Genomic DNA, 24529 nt, shown 5'->3' with positions numbered 1-24529 from the left:
GCTATATCAAGTCTGTCTGTGTGGACTGGAGTGGGGACCTGGCCCCTGTGTCCATGTAGGGGCTCAGCCCCTCAGACCAGTGCCAAAGCCTGCTCAGTGGGGCAGAAGCAGGGCAGCCTGGTGCCTACAGCATCCACGATGGCTGTCAGGTGCTCGTCCTGTGCCTGGGGCCCACAGAGCTGCCTGAAGTCTGCCAGGCGCAGCAGGTACTCAAGGCTGTGGCCAGAGAAGCCTCGGCAGGCCAGGATCTGCGTAGCGATGGCCTCCTCAGGCGCAGGGCCCAGGTAACCAGGGTTCTGCAGGGTGGCCACGTAGGCCAGTGCCTTGAGTGGTTGGTCAGGGGCATCTTGAGGGCAGAAGATGACCTCCTTGGTATCATAGCCGCCAAGCACTGCCTCCCACACGTTCAAGTACTTCAGGGCCTCATTGACCTGCTCACCTTGCACCTGGTACGCCACACCCCCAAGTGCAGCCCTCACGATCTTCAGGGAGGATCACCACACGACCAGGCATCTTGTCGCTGCCCCGATGGAAGGTGTCTCCCTCCCAGAGGTGGCGGCTGTAGCGGTGCATGAAGCCCACACAGCTGTCGCTGTAGGTGAAGTCGGGCCTCCACACCAGGGAGCTGTACCCGGAAATCCACAGCGCTTGGGGGCCGCCGTCGTCCTGGGGGGGCGGGGTGTTCTGGGCTGCCAACTCCTGCTTCATGGTGCCGGCCACAGGGACGGGCCCGGGCCGCCTCCAGGGCTGGTCTCCGGCGAGGGCACGGCAGGACCGACGGACGTACCCACCTGGCCTGGCACCGCTTGGCCGCTCCTGTTTGTTTAATTTTTTGTGTTAACTGTAATTCATTCCCAAATTGCAGTGAGATCAGACCCTTCAAAATAGTCTTAATCGGTTTCACTTTCTTAAAGTCTCCTTTTGGAGTCTTTTGACTGCGTCAGTCTGAACTGACTTCCTTCAACACCTGGAACTGTCATCCTGGGATCTCCCTTCATAATAGCCCTGGGGATTCATTCCCTTCACCTGTCTGGTATGTTGGGTCTCCTATTGTATTTTTCTTTCCTTGTTTTACTCCTTCATTTTGATGAAAAACATCCTCTAGTAGCTTCCTAAGAATAGGTATGTAGAGAATAAAGTTTTTGAGACTTCACATGTTTTAAAATGTCTTTTTTATCTTCACACTTGTCTGATGGTTTCTGTATATCATTCTAGGTTAGGAAAATAATTTGCTTCCTAGTATGAAGCCATTCTGATTCTTGATCCTTTTCTGTGCCATGTTCTTTCTCAGTGAAAGCTTGCACGATCCTTTCTTTATCCTCCATGTTCTGAAATTTCACAGTGATGTTCCTTGGTGTGTGTGTGTCTCTTTTTTTTTTTTTTAAATTTATTTATTTAATTTTGGCTGCGTTGGGTCTTCGTTGCTGCGCGTGGGCTTTCTCTAGTTGCGGCAAGCGAGGGCTACTCTTTGTTGCAGTGCGTGGGCTTCTCATTGCTGTGGCTTCTCTTGTTGCAGAGCACGGGCTCTAGGCGTGCGGACTTCAGTAGTTGTGGCACGTGGGCTCAGTAGTTGTGGCTCACGGGCTCTAGAGCGCAGGCTCAGTAGTTGTGGCGCAGGAGCTTAGTTGCTCTGCGGTATGTGGGATCTTCCTGGACCAGGGCTTGAACCCATGTCCCCTGCATTGGCAGGCGGATTCTTAACCACTGTGCCACCAAGGAAGCCCATGGTGTGTGTGTCTCTTTTCACCCATTTTACTAGGTACTTTTTGGGCTCTTTCAATGTAGAGACTTGTATCCTTCAGTTCTGGGAGTTTTTCTTTTTTATAGATCTCCCTCCATTTTCTCTGTCTCTCTTATTGGAAGTCTTGCTATTTGAATGTTGACCCTCTTGGACCGATCTCCCTTTTTTTATTCTATTTTCCATCTCTTTCTCCTTTTGCTCTACTTTCTAAAAACATTTTATGGAAAATTTTTAACTCTACAAAAGTAAACAAAATAGTGTAATGAGTCCCTGTATGCCCATCATCTAGCTTCAATAATTATCAACCCATAGTTAATATTGTTTCATATATACCCCTGTCCACAGCATATTGTTTTGACGCCAATCTTAGACATATATATCATTTCATCTGTAAGTATTTCAATATATATGTTTAAAACAGATGGTGTCTTATTAAAAACGTAACCACAATAACTATGTGCACATTAAAAAATTAACAAGAATTCATTAACATCAAATATCCAGTCAGTTCTCAAGTTTCTAATTATCTCCATATCTTAAACTTTTGTTTGTTTTTATTATTACTGTTTGTTTGAATCAGTGAAGTGCACATATTATGATGGGTTAATATCTCATAAGGCTCCTTAGCTACACTGTTCAGTATGATAGCCACTAGCCACTTATGGCTATATAAATTGAAATTAATTAAAATTAAATAAAATAAAAAATTCATTTCCTCAGTTGCATCAGCCACATTTCAAATGTTCACATGGCTGGTGGTTACTAGATTGGGCAGTGCAGAAGTAGAACATTTCCATCATTACAAAAAGTTCTGTTGGACAGTGCTGATCTATGGGCACCCTCTCTTTTTCTTTTATGTTTGGTTTTCAGCAGCTTGACTGTTATGTACCTAGGTGTTTTCATTGTATTTATCTGGCTTTGGGTTCACTGAGCTTGGATCTGTAAATTGATAGTTTCTCCCAAATTTGGGAAATTTTTTTTCCATTATTTCTTTAAATTTTTTTCCGCCCCAGCATCTCTATTCCCTCCTTTCAGACCTCCACTTACACATATGTGTAACCACTCGATATTGTCACTCAGATAACTAAGGGTGGTTTTTAGTTGTTCTTGTTTTCTTCCTTTCTGTTCTTCAGATGGGGTGATACCTGTTGATCTGTCTTCAAGTATACAGACTCTCCTTTTATAGGCTCCAGTGTTCTGTTACATCCATTCAGTATAACTTTCATTTCAGATATTGTACTTTTCAGGACTTCCCTGGCAGTCCAGTGGTTAAGACTCTGCACTTCCACTGCAGGGGGCACAGGTTCAGTCCCTGGTCTGGGAACTAAGATCCCACAGGCCGCATGGCACGGCCAAAAAAAACCGAACAAACAACAACAGATACTGTACTTTTCAGTTCTAGGACTTCCATTTGGTTCTTTGCTAAAATTCTCCATCTGTTCACTCAGGAGTGCAACTGAAGAATCCTGTTTCACAGCCTACTCTTCCTTTATTCAACTTCCACCCTTTGGCCATCCCTTGGGCCTAAGGATATGCTTACTGACCCTCAGGAAAAGTGACCAGTAGAAGTATCTCAAGCAGGCCCTGGAAACAGTGTTAGGGCTTTTTAGCCAGGAAATTCTGTGTGTTCTACCTGGGCATGTCTCTTTGGCCGTGTGGATTCTTCTATACAGGGGTTCCGAGGAGGCCAGAGGAAGATCAGAGTATGGCCCTCTAAACCATGAGGGCCAGGTTAGGAGCTCCAGTTACCCATCACTGAGGGTAGCTGGAATCCTCTATGTCAGTACTTTCATGTCTTTCTTTAGGGGCTGGCTTAATTTTTCAAAAAATTATCCTTGCCTCTCCTGTTTAGAATATAAAGAGTTTCTACCAGCCTCCTGGGAGCTAAATTGGGAAAGAGGGCTGGAGAGTCTCAGCATTCAGTATATGCATAAATTCACTTACTTCACCACCCCTCAGCCATGCCTGGCATCCCCTTCAAAGTGCCATCTATCTTACTATTTTATTTTATTTTTTATATATTTATTTATTTTTGGCTGAATTGGATCTTCGTTGCTGCGCACAGGCTTTCTCTAGTTGTGGCGAGAGGGGGCTACTCTTTGTCGGGGTACACGGGCTTCTCATTGCGGTGGCTTCTCTTGTTGCGGAGCACAAGGTGTGCGGGCTTCGGTAGTTGTGGCACGTGGGCTCAGTAGTTGTGGCTCGCGGGCTCTAGAGCACAGGCTCGGTAGTTGTGGTGCACAGGCTTAGCTGCTCCGCGGCATGTGGGATCTTCCCGGACCAGGGCTTGAACCCGTGTCCCCTGCATTGGCAGGCGGATTCTTAACCACTGCGCCACCAGGGAAGTCCCAAAGTGCCATCTATCTTATTTTCTCTGAAAGAATCAATCTTTCAGTTTTATTCAGGGGCTGAGGGGCTGAGGTAGCTTAGAATGGTGGGGGGATCTAGGGCTGTAACAGTTTCTTGATCCTCTTTCTTTTAACATCCCCTCCCCCCATTTCCCCTCCATACAGTTCCAGAGGCGCTACCAGTCCTGAGCCTTTGAGAATTCTGTGGTGTTTTTGCTAACACCATTTGTTTCACAGTTACCAAGATTTTGTTGCAGTTGTATTTTCTCTTCCCCGTCTTTATGAATTTATACCTTTAAATTTTTTTCCTTTAATTATGGCAGAATTTCTTCCAAGAGAAAGAAAATATAAATGTGATTTTCAGTCTATCTTTACCTGAAAGTCTGATGGCACCTTCATAAAAATTCTTCTTTCCTACTATACTACTTTATGGTTAGAGATTAACCTATGGATAAAGACTTGGTCCTTTAGTATATATGGTATTTATTATCTATCTTTGTATCCCCTTTATACCCCCACATAAGTGTTGTTTAATAAGAGGGTGGATATTAATTAGGGAAAAGCCATAATGTCTTGTTTTTTTCTTTGAATGTCTCTTCTAAAACAAGGCAGTGTTCATCAACTGTGTTCATTTAACCTTTGAATGATTAGGGCAGGAAGTGCTGAGGATGCTAGCTGCAAAGGACACAGTCTTACAATCCCGTTTATTCACATCTTTAAGATCTTTGTCAGCCAAAAGGGTTTTTTTGTTCGTTTTGTTTGGCTGCATCAGGTCTTAGTTGCGGCGCCCGGGCGCTAGAGTGCGGGCTTAGTTGCCCCGCAGCGTGTGGGATCTTAGTTCCCTGACCAGGGATCAAACCCACATCCCCTGCATTGGAAGGCGGATTCTTAACCACTGGACCATCAGGGAAGTCCCCAAAAGGGTTTTTTTTTTTGCCAGTGTATGGCCCTGAGAAAAGTCTGTCCCTTGCTCCTCCTACATTGCAGTCCCAGCCTGTGAGACAGTCACTTGCAGATGGTGCCTGTCCCTGATATTTCATGTCTTACATATGTCTGTTCACACTCAGAAAGCCCACAGCTGTAGCTATTGTACCAGAAAAACTGGTAAATGCTTCCAAATGGAAGACCTTTTCAGCAGCTTCCATCAAAGGAAGCAAACCAGCTTGGCATTTACTGACTTTTCTTGACTGTTGTGCAAGCCAAACAACCACAGTATTAAAGCCTCCTTTGGTCTTCCGGGATCCACAGTTGAGGACTGTGCACTCTGATTGCTTTTATGGAACCACATGCTGCTTGAATAGACGTTGAGTCCTTGAAGTGGTGGATCTTAGGAGAACTCTAAGAGATTCCCAGGTCACAGATAGATCCAATGCTGAAAATAACCCCTGTAGACAGGACAGAATCTGAAATATTCCATTAGCAGTATGTAGGTAATGGTTATGAAAGATGAAAATATTTTACCACCAAAGAAAAAATTGTTTTTTCTGATTGCTGCTTCAAATTTGATATATTTTTCATGTCACATCAGGACTATAAATGTTTCTTTTAATCTCATCTGAGAAATAGGATATCTTATATACTAGATGTTCCTTTTTCACTAGGTTGGCCTTAGTAAGAACCCTCTATCCTTTTTGTCTGGATAATCAAGATTCTGCTAGACAGTATCTTTTGTCTTTCTATAACTGGAACTCAACTACTGGCTTCTGGGACTCTCTTTTAGGATATGTTTGGTTTTTAATTTTTATCTATTTATTTATTTTGGCTGCGTTGGGTCTTTGTTGCTGCGCACGGGCTTTCTCTAGTTGTGGCGAGCAGGGGCTACTCTTCGTTGTACTGCACAGGTTTCTCATTGCGGTGGCTTCTCTTGTTGTGGAGCATGGGCTCTAGGCGCACGGGCTTCAGTAGTTGCGGCATGCAGACTCAGTAGTTGTGGCTTGCAGGCTCTAGAGCGCAGGCTCAGTAGTTGTAGCACACGGGCTTAGTTGCTCCTCAACATGTGGGATCTTCCCGGACCAGGGAATGAACCTGTGTCCCCTGCATTGGCAGGCGGATTGTTTTCCACTGCGCCGGCAGGGAAGTCCCAGGAATATGTTTGTTAATAGCAACGGCCCTGCTTGAATAACCACACATAAGCAGTAGATAAGAATTCTGTATTCTAAGGGACTTCCGTGGCAGTCCAGTGGTTAAGACTCTGTGCTTTCACTGCAGGGGGTGCGGGTTCGATCCCTGGTTGGGGAACTAAGATCCCACATGCTGCGTGTGTGGCCAAAAATAATCTGCCCTCAGTGGTAGGAGACAGTTGTTCCTGAAACCCAGAATTCAGTTCGTAAAACACCCAAGCTTGGGAGCTAGTCCCTCATTGAAAAGAGCCTGTGAGCTAAGGTACTCAAGTAACAGAAGCCCATGCTGAGAATCTTGAGCAAATGGTAATAAATTTCACTAAGTAGTTCTACAGGGTAATATAAGTGATTTGTGTGTTTTCATCTATTAAAATCTCAGCCATCGGGCTTCCCCGGTGGTGCAGTGGTTGAGAATCTGCCTGCTAATGCAGGGGACATGGGCCCATATCGAGCCCTGGTCTGGGAAGATCCCACATGCCGCAGAGCAACTAAGCCCGTGCGCCACAACTACTGAGCCTGCGCGTCTGGAGCCTGTGCTCCGCAACAAGAGAGGCCGCGATGGTGAGAGGCCCGCGCACCGCGATGAAGAGCGACCCCCACTTGCCGCAACTGGAGAAAGCCCTCGCACAGAAAGGAAGACCCAACACAGCCAAAAATAAATAAATAAATAAATAAATAAATTAAAAAAAAATTCTCAGCCATCTTTATATCATGATAGTAAGTCAGGAGTTGATGATGAAAAATGGAATTAGTTTTGTATTTCTGGTTTGATAAATGATTTGAAAATAGATTGAACCATGTGATCTTTTTTGCAGTAGGGGACTTTAAATTCTGAATAAAAAGTAGGTACTTGTTTCTAGTACTTATGTTCTCATTATGGCTAATAATTTTTACGCAAAGCCTTAGGGTGTATTATAGGTTGGAATTAAAGGAAACACCCTGGGATTTTCCTGAGCTGGATTGAAGTCCACTTGAGAGCCATATCTTGCCCTCATTCATGTTGCTGTCTTTATATTGCTATTTTGCTATGGTGTCATGTTCAGTGAGATAGGAAAAGAATTTCTTTTATTCACAATTTTTTAATATAGAGGTTATACATAGGTTTCATGGTATTGAGGTTCATACATGTTGAAAATAAAACTTGAGAAAAGCTTTGAGCTGTATGAGTGTGCAGACAGAAAGAATGTAAAATCTCCTGGTTGTAAGGATGACCTTTAATATTGTCTGTTTCAAACCCTATTTCTGATGGAATTTGCCTTGTATTAGCTGTGATTGGAGCCTCAGCATCTACATGAATACTACTAGTGATTTACTACCCTAAAATGGCCCGTTCCATCTTCCTAAAACTCTCTTAGGAAGTTATTTATATTGAACTAAAATTTGTCTTTCTTTAAATTCTATCTGTAGATCCTAATTCTACAGTTTGAGGTTTTATAGAACAAGTTTCTCTCTGAATCAAGGTTCATACGGCCTGAAAATCAGTCAGGTGGGCCTATAATGAAAATATACTCAGTTTGAATTCATTTTCCCTTTTATTCCACTTCAGGAAAGCCTAAATTGATGGAAGGACGTATGTTTGTGTGTTCTGCAAATAGATATCAGTTTTATTGTTCTAATTAAAAAAAAAAAAAACGGTTAGAAGTGGAGACACTGGGCTTCCCTGGTGGCACAGTGGTTAAGAATCCGCCTGCCAGTGCAGGGGACACGGGTTCGAGCCCTGGTCTGGGAATATCCCACATGCCGCGGAGCAACTAAGCCCGTGAGCCACAACTACTGAGCCTGTGCTCTAGAGCCCGTGAGCCACAACTAGTGATCCTGCGAGCCACAACTGCTGAAGCCCGCGTGCCTAGAGCGCGTGCTCCACAACAAGAGAAGCCATCGCAATAAGCCTGCACACCGCAACGAAGAGTAGCCCCTGCTCACCGCAACTAGAGAAAGCCCGTGCGCAGCAACGAAGACCCAATGCAGCCAAAATAGATAAATAATATAATATAATATTAAAAAAAAAAAAAGAAGTGGAGACACTGGTAAATGTACTTAGACTCAGTTACAGTTTGGAGACAAAGGAAAACATTATTTAATTATTTTTGAAAAGTGTGTGAATGAATGGTGGTCCTTAGCTTAGTGGCAACAATCCTTTCCCGGAGCCATTGAGGGAGATGGAAGGCAGATACTCCAAATATGAAAGCACCAAACTTCTCAATTCCATAGCTCACGCTGTGCTCCTGACAATAGTTTCTGCCCCTTCTGTATATGACCTGATTCCCCAGTAAAATTGCCCAGAGATAGCATCTGTGCACAGTGGCCTACCCACGTACCCAGTCATCTTGACAGCCACGTGTGCCTGCCTTTTTGTCCATGTTGAAGTTAAATAATATAGTGGGCAGTACATAGGCACACCTGTGAACCCTCTTGATTTCTAACTTGCTATGAACTAATCTGTGTGTTTACCACCTAGAACCTAGATTAGATTCTAGATCAGTTTTACCTCAGGATTTTAAAATGAATAATATTCATTCACTCTCATTACTGAAGTCTGTTCTTCTGTTGAGTTTTCACTGGGTCTTCAGTCCCATGATATACCAGACTGGGGTGTGGAATAGCTAATAACTTTAACTGATAGTTTATTAGTCCTGCCTTCACCATTTTGTGATTCAGTACTGTATGTACAAAATGTATTTTAAAGTTTAACAGTAAGCCCTGCATAACAAATAGTTCATGCTGTTGATGTATTCTATGTACTCGTATTCTGTGTATTCATAGTATTCTATGGTGCAACAGCTGCAACCAAGGGCACGTCACCCAGTCCTAGCAAGGTACACAAATCTGTCATTAAAGGGAAAAAGAAAGATCGTGCCTTTAGGGTGGGAGCCTATGTAGGTCGGGCAGAACCTGTTTAAGGTAACACCTTGGGTTTGGGGAACTTATCTGTCTGTCAGGCTGAAAGGCCTGTGAAAATATTGCTGGCTCTTTCTGGCAGCTGAAACTGCATAGAGTAATTCTGTTGTAGGCTGCTGGAGGAGGAGAGCATTTGGGGCTTGTGATGAATTTGGTTAGCATTTGGTTACTTACGGGTAGTAACCAGATTGGTCAGTATAGCACGGCAGGTGGGTTCTGTATTGACAGAAAGAGATCGAGTATGCTTTTTGCTGTAAGTTTCTGATTTATTTTGCCTAACATGTAAAACTTTGAGGAAGCTGCCTGGAGCAGGAACGGATGCAGTATATCTTAGCATTATTTTCCCTTGACCCTGTGTTCCTTTTTAGGCACACAGCTGCCAGTGAACCTCTCTACCTAGGTATGGTCCTATCAGAGTTGTGGCAGTTGCTTAATTCTTGCTGTACCACTGCCCTGTTATACATGGGTTTACATCGCCAGTGTGGAAGAACTTGCATTGGTATTTTTTCTAAGTGGAAAAGCCCAAGTCCTAACAATGGTCTACAAGTCCCTGTATGATCTAGCCATGCCTTCCGCCTCCCCCTTACCTCATTGACTTGATCTGCTTCTCCTCCCCTCACTCCACTGTAGCCACACTGGCTTCCTCGTGGATCCTCAAACAGGTATGCTGCCCCCTCAGGGCCTTTGAATTGGCTGTTTCCCATGTCTGGAATGTTCTTTCTCCCAATTGCCATATCTGCATGGCTCATTGCCTCCTTCAGGCCTTTGCTAAAGTAGGACCTTTTTGATAAGGCCACCTCACTCTACTCCCAGTATTCTTTTTTTTTTTTTTAAAGAAATTCATGTTCTTTTATTTATTTATTTATTTATTTATGACTGTGTTGAGTCTTCGTTTCTGTGCGAGGGCTTTCTCTAGTTGCGGCAAGTGGGGACCACTCTTCATCGCGGTGCGCGGGCCTCTCACCATCGCGGCCTCTCTTGTTGCGGAGCACAGGCTCCAGATGCGCAGGCTCAGTAATTGTGGCTCACGGGCCCAGTTGCTCCGTGGCATGTGGGATCTTCCCAGACCAGGGCTCGAACCCGTGTCCCCTGCATTGGCAGGCAGATTCTCAACCACTGCGCCACCAGGGAAGCCCTACTCCCAGTATTCTTGATCCCCTTTACCCTTACTCTCCCCCAGAGCACTTATCCATTTTAAATACTGTTTATTGTACTTATTCATTTTCACCTCCTGCCGCCCCGTCACTGGACCGCAGACTCCAAAAGGGCAACAATTTTTGTCTTAGTCTTTTTTCTGCACTGATTTATCTCCTAGTGCCTGGAACAATGCCTGGCACACAATAGGTGCTTAATAAATATTTGTTGTTGAATGACTCTTTTTGCTTTCATTTAAGAAAGTGTTTACAAATATCAGGTGCATCTGGTTCTTGAACCAAACTCAGCAAGGCCATCTCCTCATCTTAGCAAACAGGGTATCCCTAAACACTCTGTCTGCCAGTTGTTTCTTAGTGGCCTTGCAGTCTACCCCCTGCCCATTTCAATACCCTTTTACTTGGGTGGGTCTGGTCCTGATCCCAAGTTTAATCTGAGAACCTACAGTCACAGATTCATTTTCTCTCAAATGGGCAGAACAAACATTAGAAGCTGCTGCTTCCATTACTCTGTTCATTGATATTTGAAAAGGCAAGATCACAGCATGTTAATGGACCCTCTTTCCAAGGCTGGCGATAACTAGGAAAATAGAACATGTGACTATTCTAACGTTTGGGGAACTTTTTCTGTTACTAACCTATGTCTGTGTGCCACTTCAAAATAAAAACAAATTGTCACCACACAACTATTAAACCATTATCCTAATTCCCTCCGACTATTTTGTTTCATATTCTCAGAGTAAATTTGGAAGCTTAAGGATGCTCTGTGTGTCTTGGAGCCCCAGGGAAAACCACAATCATTTAGCTGTCTGACAGGAAATGGAGCTGAGCAAGCCCCTTTTTCTATGAGACCAGAAAGAAGCCTGACTTTTTTTCTAATTCTGATGGATATGAAGTGATGAGAAGGCAAGCTTTAAAAGGAAGGGCAAAGGGGTTTGCCTTCTGCCAGTAGATGATCATTGTATCTTGTCGCTCAGTTCTTTGCTTTCAGAAAACAGTTTTTTCAAATAATACTCAAAACAGTCTAACTTTTGCCTTTAAAAGGGAAAAAAAATTTTTTTTATTTAAAAAGGTAATGGTCTAGCACGTCCCAGTTCCAGGTTTTTCCACTCTTGCTATCAGTAGCGTTTGCTTTGGTGGGAATGGGTGTGATTGTTTATAAGTTCAGAGGTAAGCAGTAAAAAGGGTGGGACTTGTAAACTGAAATTCACTCTGGGGTGAGGTGTCACAATGCTGGCACTGGAGGTTGTGCTGGGACTTTAAGGGTGTGAGTTCAGGCTGACTCTCTGCAGTTCAGATGGCTTTAGTGGTGGCTATGGATGGGCTTCAAAAAGAAGCTTCATCAAAGACCGCCTCTGTCCACAGAGGCAGTCTTTCATGAAAATTGTGACCTTTCCACTTTTTTTTCCAAATGGCTTTGACGGAGAGGGGGAATTCTTTTTTAAAGCAATACTTGAGAGTCTAGCTTAAGTTGCAGAAGAATTACAGAATTTGATTCCAGTAGTTCTAACCCTACTGTGCTTTAGGGTTCTTCCAGTGTACAGCCTTGGAGACTATCATTCTGATATACTCCTTCCTCTTCTAAACTAACGTCTGTGTGTACCACTTTACAATGTTAATCTTCTCTTTGGTGTTCTGGAGATTTAATCTGCCTACATTCTAATTCATGGTGTCAACTCTGTGGGAGGTTTCTGAGATTGAGATTAAGCAAATCGCATGACCGAATGGGGACTCCAGGAGGAGTCATAGTTACATCAGTTTTAGTATCTTTTAGTTTCTCTTCGCCTTTCAAAACAGGGCCCACCAAGAGAGCTTGTCTCTTAGGTTCTCATTGCCATTCTTTTTTTTTTTTTTTTTAATATTTATTTTATGTATTTGTTTTTTGGCCGTGCCGTGTCTTAATTGAGGCATGCAGGATCTTCATTGCAACATGCAGGCTCGGGCTTCTTAGTTGTGGCGTGCGGACTTCTTAGTTGTGGCATGCATGCAGGATCTAGTTCCCTGACCAGGGATCAAACCCGGGCCCCCTGTATTGGGAGCGCAGAGTCTTACCCACTGGACCAGCAGGGAAAGCCCCCTCATTGGCATTCTAAAACCCAGTAATTATGTGTACCACTAGAAGATTTAAGTTTAAGAGATCATCTGAGGGTCTGTTCAGAGCTTTCCTTTCCATTCTGAGAGCCACTTAAACGTGGAAATTTCAGATGCTGAAGTGCATGTTGTTGCCCAAGGGGAAATTAGCTTAGGGACATGGAGCTACTGCTTTTATCAGGAAGAGAGGAACCTGTCAAGTTTTCCGTATAAGAGGTTCCACCGTCCACATGCTCTTAACAATGAAAATCAACAAGTGTGGCTTTTATCTATAATGACAGCAGATTGTCAGTGTTTGAGGGCTGCTCAGCTGCCATGCAATCCATCTGATCTGTTGGGTGAACTAAGAAAGAAAATAGAGGCTTCTTGTTTGAATCTTAGCCATGGAAGTAAACTAAAGATGGCTGTTCAAGTTAAAATGTTATTAGCATTGGAAGGAAAGTAAATTGACATTTTCTATGGTGGGTTGCATGACTTATTTCTGCTATATTTTTAACTGTATTCAGACATTGTCAAATATTATAGATAGCCCTGTTTTGTCAGGATGTCTCTGAGAAGTCTCAGATAATTTATTGGTCAATAGGGTTTGAAATGGAAGACCATATTTAAACTAAAGATGGTAGATATTTTTTGGCATTGACTAGGAATGCAGAACTACAGGTACATTTAACTCCAGCAGCTAGTAGAGAGTCTCTTCTGCTTGAGTCTCAGATGACATATCACACAGTTGGAGTCAGTGTCATTAAAAACCTGTCACTCAGAGCCATTCCCCTAGGCTCTGTTGACCAGGTGGTGTGGTGCTTAACACACATCTGAATCATCATTCCTCAGACAACTGGCGATGGTTGGCGTCACTGCCTGGTCCTGGCTTGGACCAGCCTGCAAATAATCTTTCTAAAAGCTAAATGGAGAGGAGGAAAAAAAAAATTCCTCAGAGACTTGGAAAGGTCACAAGTGACGTCACGGAAGAGTAGATGATATACTCTCAAAGGTGAGCTATATACCACTTGCCTTGAATTTTCTTGTGGCGGTGCCTCCTGTGGTGATCTGTGGGGAGAGGCCGCATTTGCCAGAGTGCAGACTGAGTTCATCTCATACCTTTTTATAGTACTTTTGAGCACACTGAAACAAGGTTAGAATATTAATTCAGCCTGCTCCTCTCCAGCTGTGCCACCGTAAAGAGGCTGCAGCTCCTGCAGCAGGCTTCCTATACTATGGAAAGAAACTAATTGCCGGTTACAGGCTGAAGCTGACAGGCTGCTCTTTCCCCGGCAGCCACTGAAAGTAACTTTTAAAAATCATTATTATTATTAAGCATTTATAGCCCGCTTTTGTGTTTTCCAAGTGCCTCATAATCATTTCTATTTGCTCTTCTTATTGATGTCCCTGAGAGGCAAGTTAATATTGTTATGTCCGCATGTCACACGTGACAGACCAGAGGAACAGAGGATTAGGTAATCAGCTCCTTGGTACCATCTGTGATCTGCTTTAGGCATCCTCAAAGCAGAAACTGAGGTGTGCACTCTGTTCCTAAGCTCACTGAGCCCATTTCCTCACTGCTTCCTTTTTACTTTGGTGTATGAGTATTATGGTTTTTATACTTTTTTGACTGCAATTTACAGTAAGAGATATATTTTACATAGTGTATACACACAATACATAAAACTGAAAGTTTCAGGAAACATTACTTACTCTTCATGAGACGCACTATGACATTTTCTATTCTATTTTTTATGCCAGTTTCATCCCACTAAATTAATTTTAAGAAACACCAGTTGGTCGTGACCCACGGCTTTTAAAACCACCATGTGTTAGGAGGTACTTGAGGCTGAAGAATACACATGGTGTGTTCGCCTGGAGCATCAGTTTTATTTAAAGGAAAATGGAGAAACACATTTTCATATTAAAACACGTGGATTCATTATGGAATAGCATGGAACTTCAAAGAAATTTTGTTCTTATGATGGGCTACTTCATATTATGCCCCTAATCCTGATCCTCACCCCTACCTCCACCCCACTATATATGTCCATTCTTTCCTCCTCTGTTAAGGGAAGTACACTGGAAAAAACTTGAGAAGTCCTGTCCTTTTGGAAACTTTAGACCAAGTTCATATCTTGTCTAAACCCAAATGGCTGTCAGGAACTTTGAGTAGTGTATTTTACAGTCATTATGCTTATTGAGCCCTTACTCTGTGCCAGTCACTGTTTTAGAAACTGAGAATACAGTAGTGAACAAGAGACAAAAATCCCTTCCCTTGTGAAACTTACATTTTACTCGAGGTGAATTATGTGGCACAGGGACAGGCAGTGCACCAACAAATAAGTAAAATAATATGTTAGATAAGAGCAGTGGAGAAAAAGCAGAGGTTGGGATAGGGAGTCCTAGAGTTGGGGGTTGGGTGGTATAATTTTATAAATACGTTGGTCATGGAAGACCTACGTGAGAAGATAATATTTGATTTAAAGCAAAGACCTAAAGGAGGCCAGAATGGGCCTTGCACATTTCTGGTGGAAGAGAATTCCAAGCAGAAGAAACAACAAAGGCAAAAAGCTATGAGATAGGAGCATGCCTGGTATGTGCAGGGCACAACAGCAGGCTCCTGTGGCTGACGGGAGAGTCATAGCATATGACAACAGAGAGGTAAGGGACATCCAACTATAGGCAGTTGTAAGTTTGGGAAGTCATTGGAAGTTTGAGCAGGGAAGTATTTATGAATTGATCTACATTTTAAGATCACTCTGCCGTGTTGACAGTAGACTGGGAAGCTAGGTGGGGAGGGTGGGGAGAGACAAGTGCAGAAGCAGGGACACCATAAAAAGCTTGGCAGTGTTTCATATTACTGAGTTTGGAAAGTCAGCAGGAGGTTCCATTTAGGGATGAGATGGGGAGATCAAGAATTTGGTTTTGGACATGTTCATTTTCAAATATCTGTTAGTAGTTATCCAAGTAGAGATACTAAGTAGGCAGTTGGATATATATGTGATAATTGATTTACCATAGGCAAGCTAGACATTGATGTTAAAGCTCTTGGAAAATACTTCTCCAGCTTGTCTGGATTATGTCTTTCTGTTCTGTACCTGTTGGGATGGTGAATTTCAAAATAAGAAAACAAAGAACTCCCCTCTCTCCCGCTGAAGCGGTCAATATCATACTCTAAGGTTTACTCAATTCTGTTTAAGAGAGCCGCCATCTGGGGACTTGCCTGGTGGCGCAGTGGTTAAGAATCCACCTGCCAATGCAGGGGACACGGGTTCGAGCCCTGGTCCGGGAAGATCCCACATGCCGCGGAGCAGCTAAGCCTGTGCACCACAACTACCGAGCCTGTGCTCTAGAGCCCGCGAGCCACAACTACTGAGCCCACGTGCCACAACTACTGAAGCCCCTGCACCATAACTACCGAGCCTGTGCTCTAGAGCCCGTGAGCCACAACTACTGAGCCCACGTGCCACAACTACTGAAGACTGCGCACCTAGAGCCCGTGCTCTGCAACAAGAGAAGCCACCGCAATGAGAAGCCTGCACACTGCAACGAAGAGTAGCCCCGGCTCGCCGCAACTAGAGAAAGCCTGCGCGCAGCAAGGAAGACCCAACGCAGCCCAAAATAAATAAATAAAACTTTAAAAAGAGAGAGAGCTGCTGTCTGGATTGGAATTGGACTGGCTTCATACTGTATTTTCCTTGAATCTTTTTTGCTGAGACTCCCGAAGAGTTATTGGCATATCCTTGGAGAATCTAATATTCTTTGGGTTGCGATCTACTGCCTATGTTACTCTTCCTCAACATCTAAATATTATTTTAGCCCAGTGAATTTGAAACCAGAAGAGCCCACGTATCATTCTGTCCCCCAATCCTTGCCTCATCAAGTATCTGTGTGCCTAATGAACCATGTTACTGGTGAAATTATGGGGTTTTTTAAATAAATTTATTTATTTGTTTATTTATTTATGGCTGCGTTGGGTCTTCGTTGCTGCGCGCAGGCTTTCTCTAATTGCGTCGAGTGGGGGCTACTCTTGGTTGCGGTGCGCGGGCTTATTCCGGTGGCTTTTCTTGTTGCGGGGCATGGGCTCTAGGCACATGGGCTTCAGTAGTTGTGGCACGTGGGCTCAGTATTTGTGGCACACGGGCTTCAGTAGTTGTGGCTCGTGGGCTCTAGAGCGCAGGCTCAGTAGTTGCGGCGCATGGGCTTAGTTGCTCCGCGGCATGTGGGATCTTCCCGGACCAGGGCTCGAACCCGTGTCCCCTGCATTGGCAGGTGGATTCTTAACCACTGTGCCACCAGGGAAGTCCCTGAAATTATGTTTTGCATATGAACGATGTACAGGTTAAAAAGAAAAGAAAAAAAAAAAGGTTGAGAAACCAGTGTTTCCTTCCATTAGCTCAACTTCTTCCCCTTAAATTTCATGCAGCAAATACTTATTGAGTCACTAGTATGCGAGTGAAGATGAGAGCCCCTGTACTGAGAGATCATTGTGTTGTGGGTGAGGCAGAGATAAACAGTTATTTATTCTATATAGAGGTGCATGGAGTGGGTGCTACGGAGAGGAACTAGAGCCTTCCTGAGAAATCCTTGTCAAGCTTGAACTAAATCTTCAGATTAAATAGATATTTTCCAGACAGATAAAGTTTTAGGAGAAGAACATATTAAGCAGAAAGAACAACATCTGACAAGAAACAGCGTGTCAGTTTCAGTGTTTGGGGAGCAAGAAGTAATTCTGATGTGCTTAAAGTTAAGGAAATAGGCTGGAGAGGTAGGCAGGGCCCAGATCCAAGGGAACCATATATATTTGAAATAAATGCAGTCCTAGCCAAGAGTAAAAGTTTGAGAGCTGCAAAATGCAGATTTTGAAAATCTAATGTAAAAGAGATGAAATGCTTCTTCACTGATCTCTTGTTAGCATAGTTGTAATACTACATTTGAGCATGTGTAAGATGTCAGTTAAGTCTAATATGGTTTTCCTTAATTATGAAAAATTCTGAGTAAAAAGGTAAAGCAGAAAATGGTGAAAGAAGAGGGAACTTTTCTTTGAGAAACATTTGTTAATAGTACTTAATTGTAAGTCAGGCACCATTATAAGTGCTTTGCAAACATTTACTCGTTAGCCTCATAACAACCCCGTGCATTTGGTCCTGTTGTTATCTCCATCCTTCAGACCGGAGAGTGAGCTGAGTACTACTGCCTAAAGTCACACAGCTAGTAAGTAACAGAGTCAGCATTTGAAATCAGGTGGTCTGGTCTGGTTCCCAGGTCCGTGTTCAGAACCACTGTGTCTGCTGCCTCTGATTTGGGTGTCCCAGCTTCTCAGAGAATTATTCTAGAGCAGAAGTCCAGGGATAGTCTTCAGGGTGTCCTGAAACCCTGAAGTTTTTGTGGAAACGTTGCATGTACGGTTTTCAGAAAGAAGGTCCCTGACTTTCATCTGTTTGTCAAAAGGGTCCTTGGGGCAGAATGGTTTTAGCACTGCTGACCTAGAAGAGCTTTTCATGTCTTTTCCATTGTTAAAGGGCTTCAGTTGGAATAAGGATTCCCTCAGAAGAACGATCTATTTATAAGCCCACGCAGACTTCTTAGGTAACATTGTTCTAAATTAATTACTTGTCTGGTTGATCTTCCTAGGAACTTTTTCCAAAATATATAGGATGGAGTCCCGGATTCTGTTTTGAGAAATCTCTCCAGATGATTCTAATATAAGTCTTTGGTTGAGAACCACTAATATTATCTCTTGGAGGACATGTGACCCACACTAGCCCACTTGAACCACTTCCAGTTTTCACTTCTAAATGCCCTTTACAGAGCCTGGCACTCCCTCAAGGTCTTCTTGGTGCCCTTATTTGAAATAAGAGTTCCCGTTCTCTCATTGCTGAGTACCAGATGAATTAGAAAATACCTTCTTCCCAGAAGCCCACAGCTGGTATAGATCTTTTGAAGTGGTGCTCTAGTACATCTTAAAGAATGTCTAAGGTCCCTCTTTCCTGAGGTTAGTTACTCTGCTTGTATTCACCAGACTCTAGCTTTTTGAGACTCCTGCTGTCTCAGCATTTTGGGCATCTGATTATGTGATATAGGTCAGAAACTCCTGGGTGTGGGTCATTGAAAGGTTAAATGTACAAGTTACAAGGAAAGTAATTTGATGAATTCTTATAGGAAAGAGGGCAGAAAGATATCAAGTAGACATACCCAAATCAAATTTTGGAAGATGAAATAAAGGTACTATTTTAGGTGGGGAAGGGACTTCCCTGGTGGCGCAGTGGTTAAGAAACCACCTGCCAATGCAGGGGACATGGGTTCGGGCCCTGGTCTGGGAAGATCCCACATGCCACAGAGAATCTAAGCCCGTGCACCACAACTACTGAGCCTGCGCTCTAGAGCCCACGTGCCTAGAGCTCATGCTCCGCAACGAAGAGAAGCCCGCCCACCACAACGAAGAGTAGCCCCCGCTTGCCGCAACTAGAGAAGGCCCATGCGCAGCAACGAAGACCCAATGCAGACAAAAAAAAAAAAAGGTGGGGAAGATGAGTTGATAACAAATGTAAAAGAACTGGAAGTACTTCGGAAAGAGGATATTTCAATCTCAATGTGCTGTTGAAGTATAGACATTTGCCCCAAGAAGGGGCGGGGAGAGAATAGTGGTGCTGGATAAGCACTTTTTACCTTTATTTTCTTAGAGAGAAATAGACATGGTTACTGATTATAAAACTCACCTAGAGAAATGGTTTTCTGCAGTGCCAAGAGCATAGATAGGAAAGTCACCAGTGACAGAAACCAGTGGGAAGTGGTAGTTTCGAGCAGTTCTTCTACTCTCCCCTCTTACAGTATATGGCTCTTATAATCTGCCACAGTGGAGTCTGCCTGTTTCTGAATAGAGAAACCAATCAGTGTTGCCCCTGAACACAAGTACTTATTATAGCTTTTTAAAAAATATGAACAGCATGCTCTGGATTGAATGGGCCATGGTAGAATCACAGCCTGCCCAAATCCAGAAGTTTGTATTGTGAGAAGAAAACTCATTTCTTCATTTGTTCAAAGACTTTTCCTTCCGAGAGTCATCAGATTTACGAGTGTTTGACCCAACAAGCTTTTCCAGCCTTATGACTTAGGAAAGTAAGATTTTATAAAAGAAAGCGCTTTAAAACTGATATCTGAAAAAAGATAAGAGGCAGTATGCCACCAGTTATTGTGGAGAGAAAAAAACCAAGGTTTAGAGTCAATTTTGCATTTGCATCCCAGTTCTTCTGTGTACTGACAGTGTGATACTGGATGTTACTTAAGCTTTCTGAACCTCAGTTCCTTATCTGTAAAATGAGAGGGGAGTAACAGTACTTTGTTTGGGATAGTTATAATGAGGATTAGAAATATTGTCATTAATAGGTACTTAGTAAGTGGTAGCAGAAACTACTATTAAAACAACTGACTAGATGTCGCAGGTATAGAATTTGTGCCTTGAATTCATCCCTCCTGGGGCCCCTCCTGGAGCAAGGCAGAGTTGCAGGCTGTCCACGGTGCTCTTGACAGTGGAGTGAATAAGGACATGCTTTGCAGTGTATGGGCTGGTATGTCTTGATTTGGGGTTTCCTGCCCTGTCTAAAAGAGGAAGGAGGGACTTCCCTGGCCGTCCAGTGGTTAAGGTTCTGCGCTTCCAATGCAAGGGGCGCGGGTTTGATCCCTGGTCGGGGAACTAAGATCCCACATGACGTGCAGTGAGGCTAAATAAATAAATAAATAAATAAATAACAGATTTTTGGGACTTCCCTGGTGGTCCAGTGACTAAGGCTCCGTGCTCCCAATGCAGGGGGCCCAGGTTTGATCCCTGGTCAGGGAACTAGATCCCACGTGCCGCAACTAACTAAGACCCAGCGCAACCAAATAAATAAATATTTAAAAATAAATAAATAAAAGAGGAAGGAAATTGGGTGATATATTTCTAGACACATAACTGTTCTTTCCCTCCTACCTGGCTTCTTATGATGTCCTAATTTTCCCTTGCTACTTTCCTGGCAGGTGGCTGTGAAAAACAATATTGATGTCTTCTACTTCAGCTGCCTCATCCCACTCAACGTGCTTTTTGTAGAAGATGGCAAAATGGGTAAGTATGTCCTCCTGTCCTGCCAAATATACCTTTGCCCTTCCTCTGAATGTGTCAGGCAGAGCATAGCCCCAGAAGGACAAGTTATTTTGAGGTTTAAAAAAATGGAGGAAGGCTATTCTAAAGCTCTAATAATTGCTAATTATATATTCTCCTGAGTCACAGTTGATCTTGCTTTGCTGTTGGTCTCCAAGTCACAATGCCCATTATCCGAGTAAGCCAGTCACCACAGCATACAGAGTAAGTGGCTTGGTGACAAGTAGATGTGGATTTGAATCTCAGCTTGGCTGTTTACTAGCTATGTGACTGTAGCAAGGTGCTTAATTTTTTTGAGTTTCAGTTTCCAAGTTTACAAAGCAGAAATAGTTTTTATAATGACTTGAGATAATACATGGAAATTCAGCACTTAGCCCTGTCCTGAGTTCTTACTGTCTCAAGATAAGAATTCAATAATTTGTGATAAATCTATTGGTATTCCCCATGTGGTTGTTGATATTTCTCTCTTCCCTTACTTAGGAAACCACCATCTAATAAAACTAGCTTGTAGTGATACATATGAAGTTGTATTGGCACTTAACACTGGTTTCATTCTTACAGTAGCTGTTTGGGTAGGGTAGGAGGATGTAATAATATATGATGAAATTAAGAATCAGAAAGTTCACAAGACTTACCAAAGTCACCCAAATAGGAAAACACTGGAGGCAAAACTAAACCCTAGATGTAGACTCTTTTCCAGTGTATCTTAGTGCTACTCATGAGGGATTAATTGACCTGGAGTGTAGCACCTCTGCATAGCTAAGAGGTGACTCCAGTCCCAGGCTACTGCTGGCTGTACTGCTAGAGCCAGCACTCCAAAGGAGAAATGGTACAAGGGCTTAGATGTCAGAATATTGACAGATTGTACACATCCTTCCTTTCTCTCTGCTTCCCCATACAGAGCGCCAGGTCTTCCTTGCAACATGGAAGGATATTCCCAATGAAAATGAACTTCAGTTTCAGATTAAGGAATGTCATTTAAATGCTGGTGAGTGATGACTCTAAATTTCATTTTCATCTTAGTGCATTAAATTAGATATTTGAAAATTTTGTCTTTTCTTTACCTATCTTTTCACATCTACCTTATTTCTAGTGAGTATATGGTATTACTATGCAAACTTCTCTTTAAAAACTTGGGATGTTTTGATGTAGGTACTAGATTACTTACAAACTAACAGATTTAAGAAAAGAACTAGAATGGATCCACCCACCCAATTCTCTAGTAGTTGAACATGTATGAGTCATGTTACTTGAACATTCTAAGCATTAGGTAATTGAAGTGGCACTTGAAGATATGCACTCTCCCCAAAATTAAAAGGACTGTTTGTCATTTTACATCAGCCTTCAGTAGTGGCTCTTTCTGAGATCCTTATTTGGAATCCTGTGTTTACTAGTAAATAAGACTACATCATAGTTGATTAAAGCCTAGTTGGTAGCCTTTTTCTTTCTTGCCTTGTGTCAGCTTTCATATGGTTATACTGACCTCTTTAATCACCATGAAAAAGCTCCAGCCCCCTTAGTAGTTAGTTTTATTACTGTACTAGAACATCAAACGGGGAACCCAGGAGGAGAAACAATAGCAGCTGACAGTGCCTAGGGCTTTGTTTCACTGAAGCATCCTCAGGAGTGGAAGGAGCCTTCAGCTGTTCAGGGTCTTGCCTTTGTTCCAGTCTCTCTTTAAGGTTAGTATAAGGCCTTATGAAATGAAAGGCATTTGAATGAAAGTGAGCCTTGGTGCTGTTGGGTGCCGCCTCTTTTCCTCTTTTCTTCATTCACCCGTCATTTCCTCCTTCTGGCTGCCGCCCTCCCACTGTAGCTGGAGCATTGAGTGGGGGAAAGAGGCAGTACAGCAGTACAGAAAGAAAAAAAAAAAACAACTCACTGTCTTCTCAGTTCAACTTGTTCTTTAAAAAGTTTTTTTGCGGGGAGTGGGAGTGCTCTATGATGCATTCCTCCTCTGTGTTCAGACAAGTCTTTTCTTACAGGGCTTCTCCTGAGCCCTTGGAGAGGTGTTTGAGGAGATAGTTTTCTGTAATGTCCACTGTCGCTACTAGTTTGTCGATTCTCTTCAGGAATACCACATATCTGCCTTCTTTTGAACATATTCTTGGTCTAGGTTTCTCAGCCTTACTGGTTATGTACCAGATTTTTGCTGAGTTTTCACAAAAAAGTCATACTTAAATTGAGCTGCTTTTTATGCCATATTCTAGGTAGGTGACGGTGTTCTCTCTCTCCTAGGCTTACTGGTTAGTTACCACAAGCCTCATTTGATGAGTTGGGAGGTTGGGCAGTTTTCCGTTGTGTAAGCTGTTTTTCAGGAAGCTTCAGGTGCAGAATCTGCAGTGGTTCATGGCGAGAGTTATAGTCACCCTTGTGTAGTCAGTCCCAGGACATTTCATTTATTATGCTCCTGAGAACACTTGTCCCTCAGAAAAGGGTTCTGTGGTCAAAAAGGTTGGAAAATACAGTGTATGATGTGCCTGTCTTGGGTGAGCACATGAGCACACTAGAAGCTGAGGCTTCCTGCATCGAGGAGACCAGTCTAACTCAACATTAACTGAATTTTTTCACTGTGGAATTTAAAGTCACAAAATGCTTATTATTAACGTCTTATGGAACACCAGTGTTCCTTGAACATGCACGATCTGGGAAACTCTGGCCTATAGAGAGCAGAGAAAGGCCAGAGTAATTGGAAAGCAGATTTGGTTTCAGAGGTCTGGTGTGAAAGGGACATGCTTTTTCAGAAAAGAAAATGGAAGTTTGGATGATTGAGGGCTTTACTGTGGCCTGTCAGAGTTATAGAAAAGATCCCCCTGCTTCCAGATTGGGGATTGAACCTTGGTGTACATTTGTGATCTTGCCCAAAGAAGGGGTGTCTGGTCTTGCTCCCAAAGGGTCTTTGTCTTCTGATATAAACTGGAACAGTTTCCCAAAGCAAATTCAGTTTTGATCAGTTCTGCCGTGGCCTCATGCCAGTTCCTCCCTGCCTCGGGTGCTCCAAATACCAGCAAATCAGTTTTCCAGTGACACACAGTGCAGCACGTGGCAGTGCAGCACATGGAGCAGAGGGAAAAACAGCCACTTCGTTTTCTCCAGGAGCCCGAGGCCATCGTTTCCCACACTGAATCATTGCTAATCGCTTACAAGACCACTTCCTGCAACTAATCCTTTCTAGCTTTTCCTCTGCCTCCACCCCAAGGTCTGGAGTACCCTGGCCTTTACATTTCCTTCCAGTCTGAGAGCTCTATTAACATGAACATTTTCAGGTTTAGTGCCTTCTGATTCAACACCCTGGGTCTAGCTGAGAGCTAAAAATACCATCCTTCCCAGCTGATCTGTCCTAATCACAATAGCACCAAGCCTTTAAATAGCTTTTTTGTGCCAGAGTAGACATTTGACAGATGGAGCTAACACTCTGAGGGCAACAGGAAGTCGCAGGCTTAAAGGGCTGACCACCTAGCATTGAGCTTTTACTTTTGCTCTTCCATTTCTTCTAGAGATGAAAGAAGAAAAGAAACCCTCTTCCTAAGCCTTAATCATTTATCAGTTCTTAATAGAAAGGTGTATATGATGGGGTGCTTATGGTGCCACTAGTTGTGTAAATACTAGAAAATATTAGATCAGAAAGGCGCCAATGTATGGGTCTCCCTGCTTCCTAGCACTGGTCATCTCTACTGGCGTCAAGCGGTCTGTATGAATCTGTTTTACAGCTTATATTACAGCTGTATTTGGGCTTAGTACATGTCTGGGACCACTATCTTAAGTATACAAGAAGTAGTTGCATCTCCAGCCATATCCAGAAAGGAATCTTTCTGGCAAGCAGTCTACAAACCTGTTTTTTAAATTAAGTGTTTATTATACTGTGAAAAGCTCAGAGACATGTTGTATCTATATTCACTAGTTGGGCTCTCTAGTAAGGGACAGATATTTCTTCTGCCACAGGGACTAGGTGAGGATGAGTTCTATTTCTTTGTTTTGTCGTGGTTCTCCCCATCCCTCGGAACATTTCATAAATGCAAATGCTTTGCCAGCCAGCACTTAAATATAGTTTGGTTGTTCAC

The 24529-nt window shown here is 43.1% G+C and overlaps 2 protein-coding genes across 4 annotated transcripts in view; one reads left to right on the top strand and one right to left on the bottom strand.

Annotated features, from left to right (window-relative positions):
• The window catches only part of AP2B1 (adaptor related protein complex 2 subunit beta 1), a 127293-nt gene that overhangs the window by 92567 nt on the left and 10197 nt on the right, over positions 1-24529 (top strand). For all 3 annotated transcript variants that reach the window (XM_036835847.1, XM_036835846.1, XM_036835845.1), the window contains 2 exons: positions 20348-20432; positions 21370-21456. In XM_036835847.1, coding sequence (XP_036691742.1) covers positions 20348-20432; positions 21370-21456 — 172 coding nt within the window. The remainder of the gene's footprint in view (positions 1-20347; positions 20433-21369; positions 21457-24529) is intronic.
• On the bottom strand, positions 72-9811 carry LOC118886594 (glutathione-specific gamma-glutamylcyclotransferase 1-like). The gene is given in 3 exon segments (XM_036836570.1): positions 72-461; positions 463-816; positions 9695-9811. Coding segments are annotated over 3 exon segments (861 nt in total).

This window comes from Balaenoptera musculus, chromosome 20 (genome assembly GCF_009873245.2).
Source record: "Balaenoptera musculus isolate JJ_BM4_2016_0621 chromosome 20, mBalMus1.pri.v3, whole genome shotgun sequence".
Classification (NCBI taxonomy): domain Eukaryota; kingdom Metazoa; phylum Chordata; class Mammalia; order Artiodactyla; family Balaenopteridae; genus Balaenoptera; species Balaenoptera musculus.
Note: the sequence above shows the minus strand (reverse complement) of the source record. Positions and strands in the feature narration are given on the sequence as shown.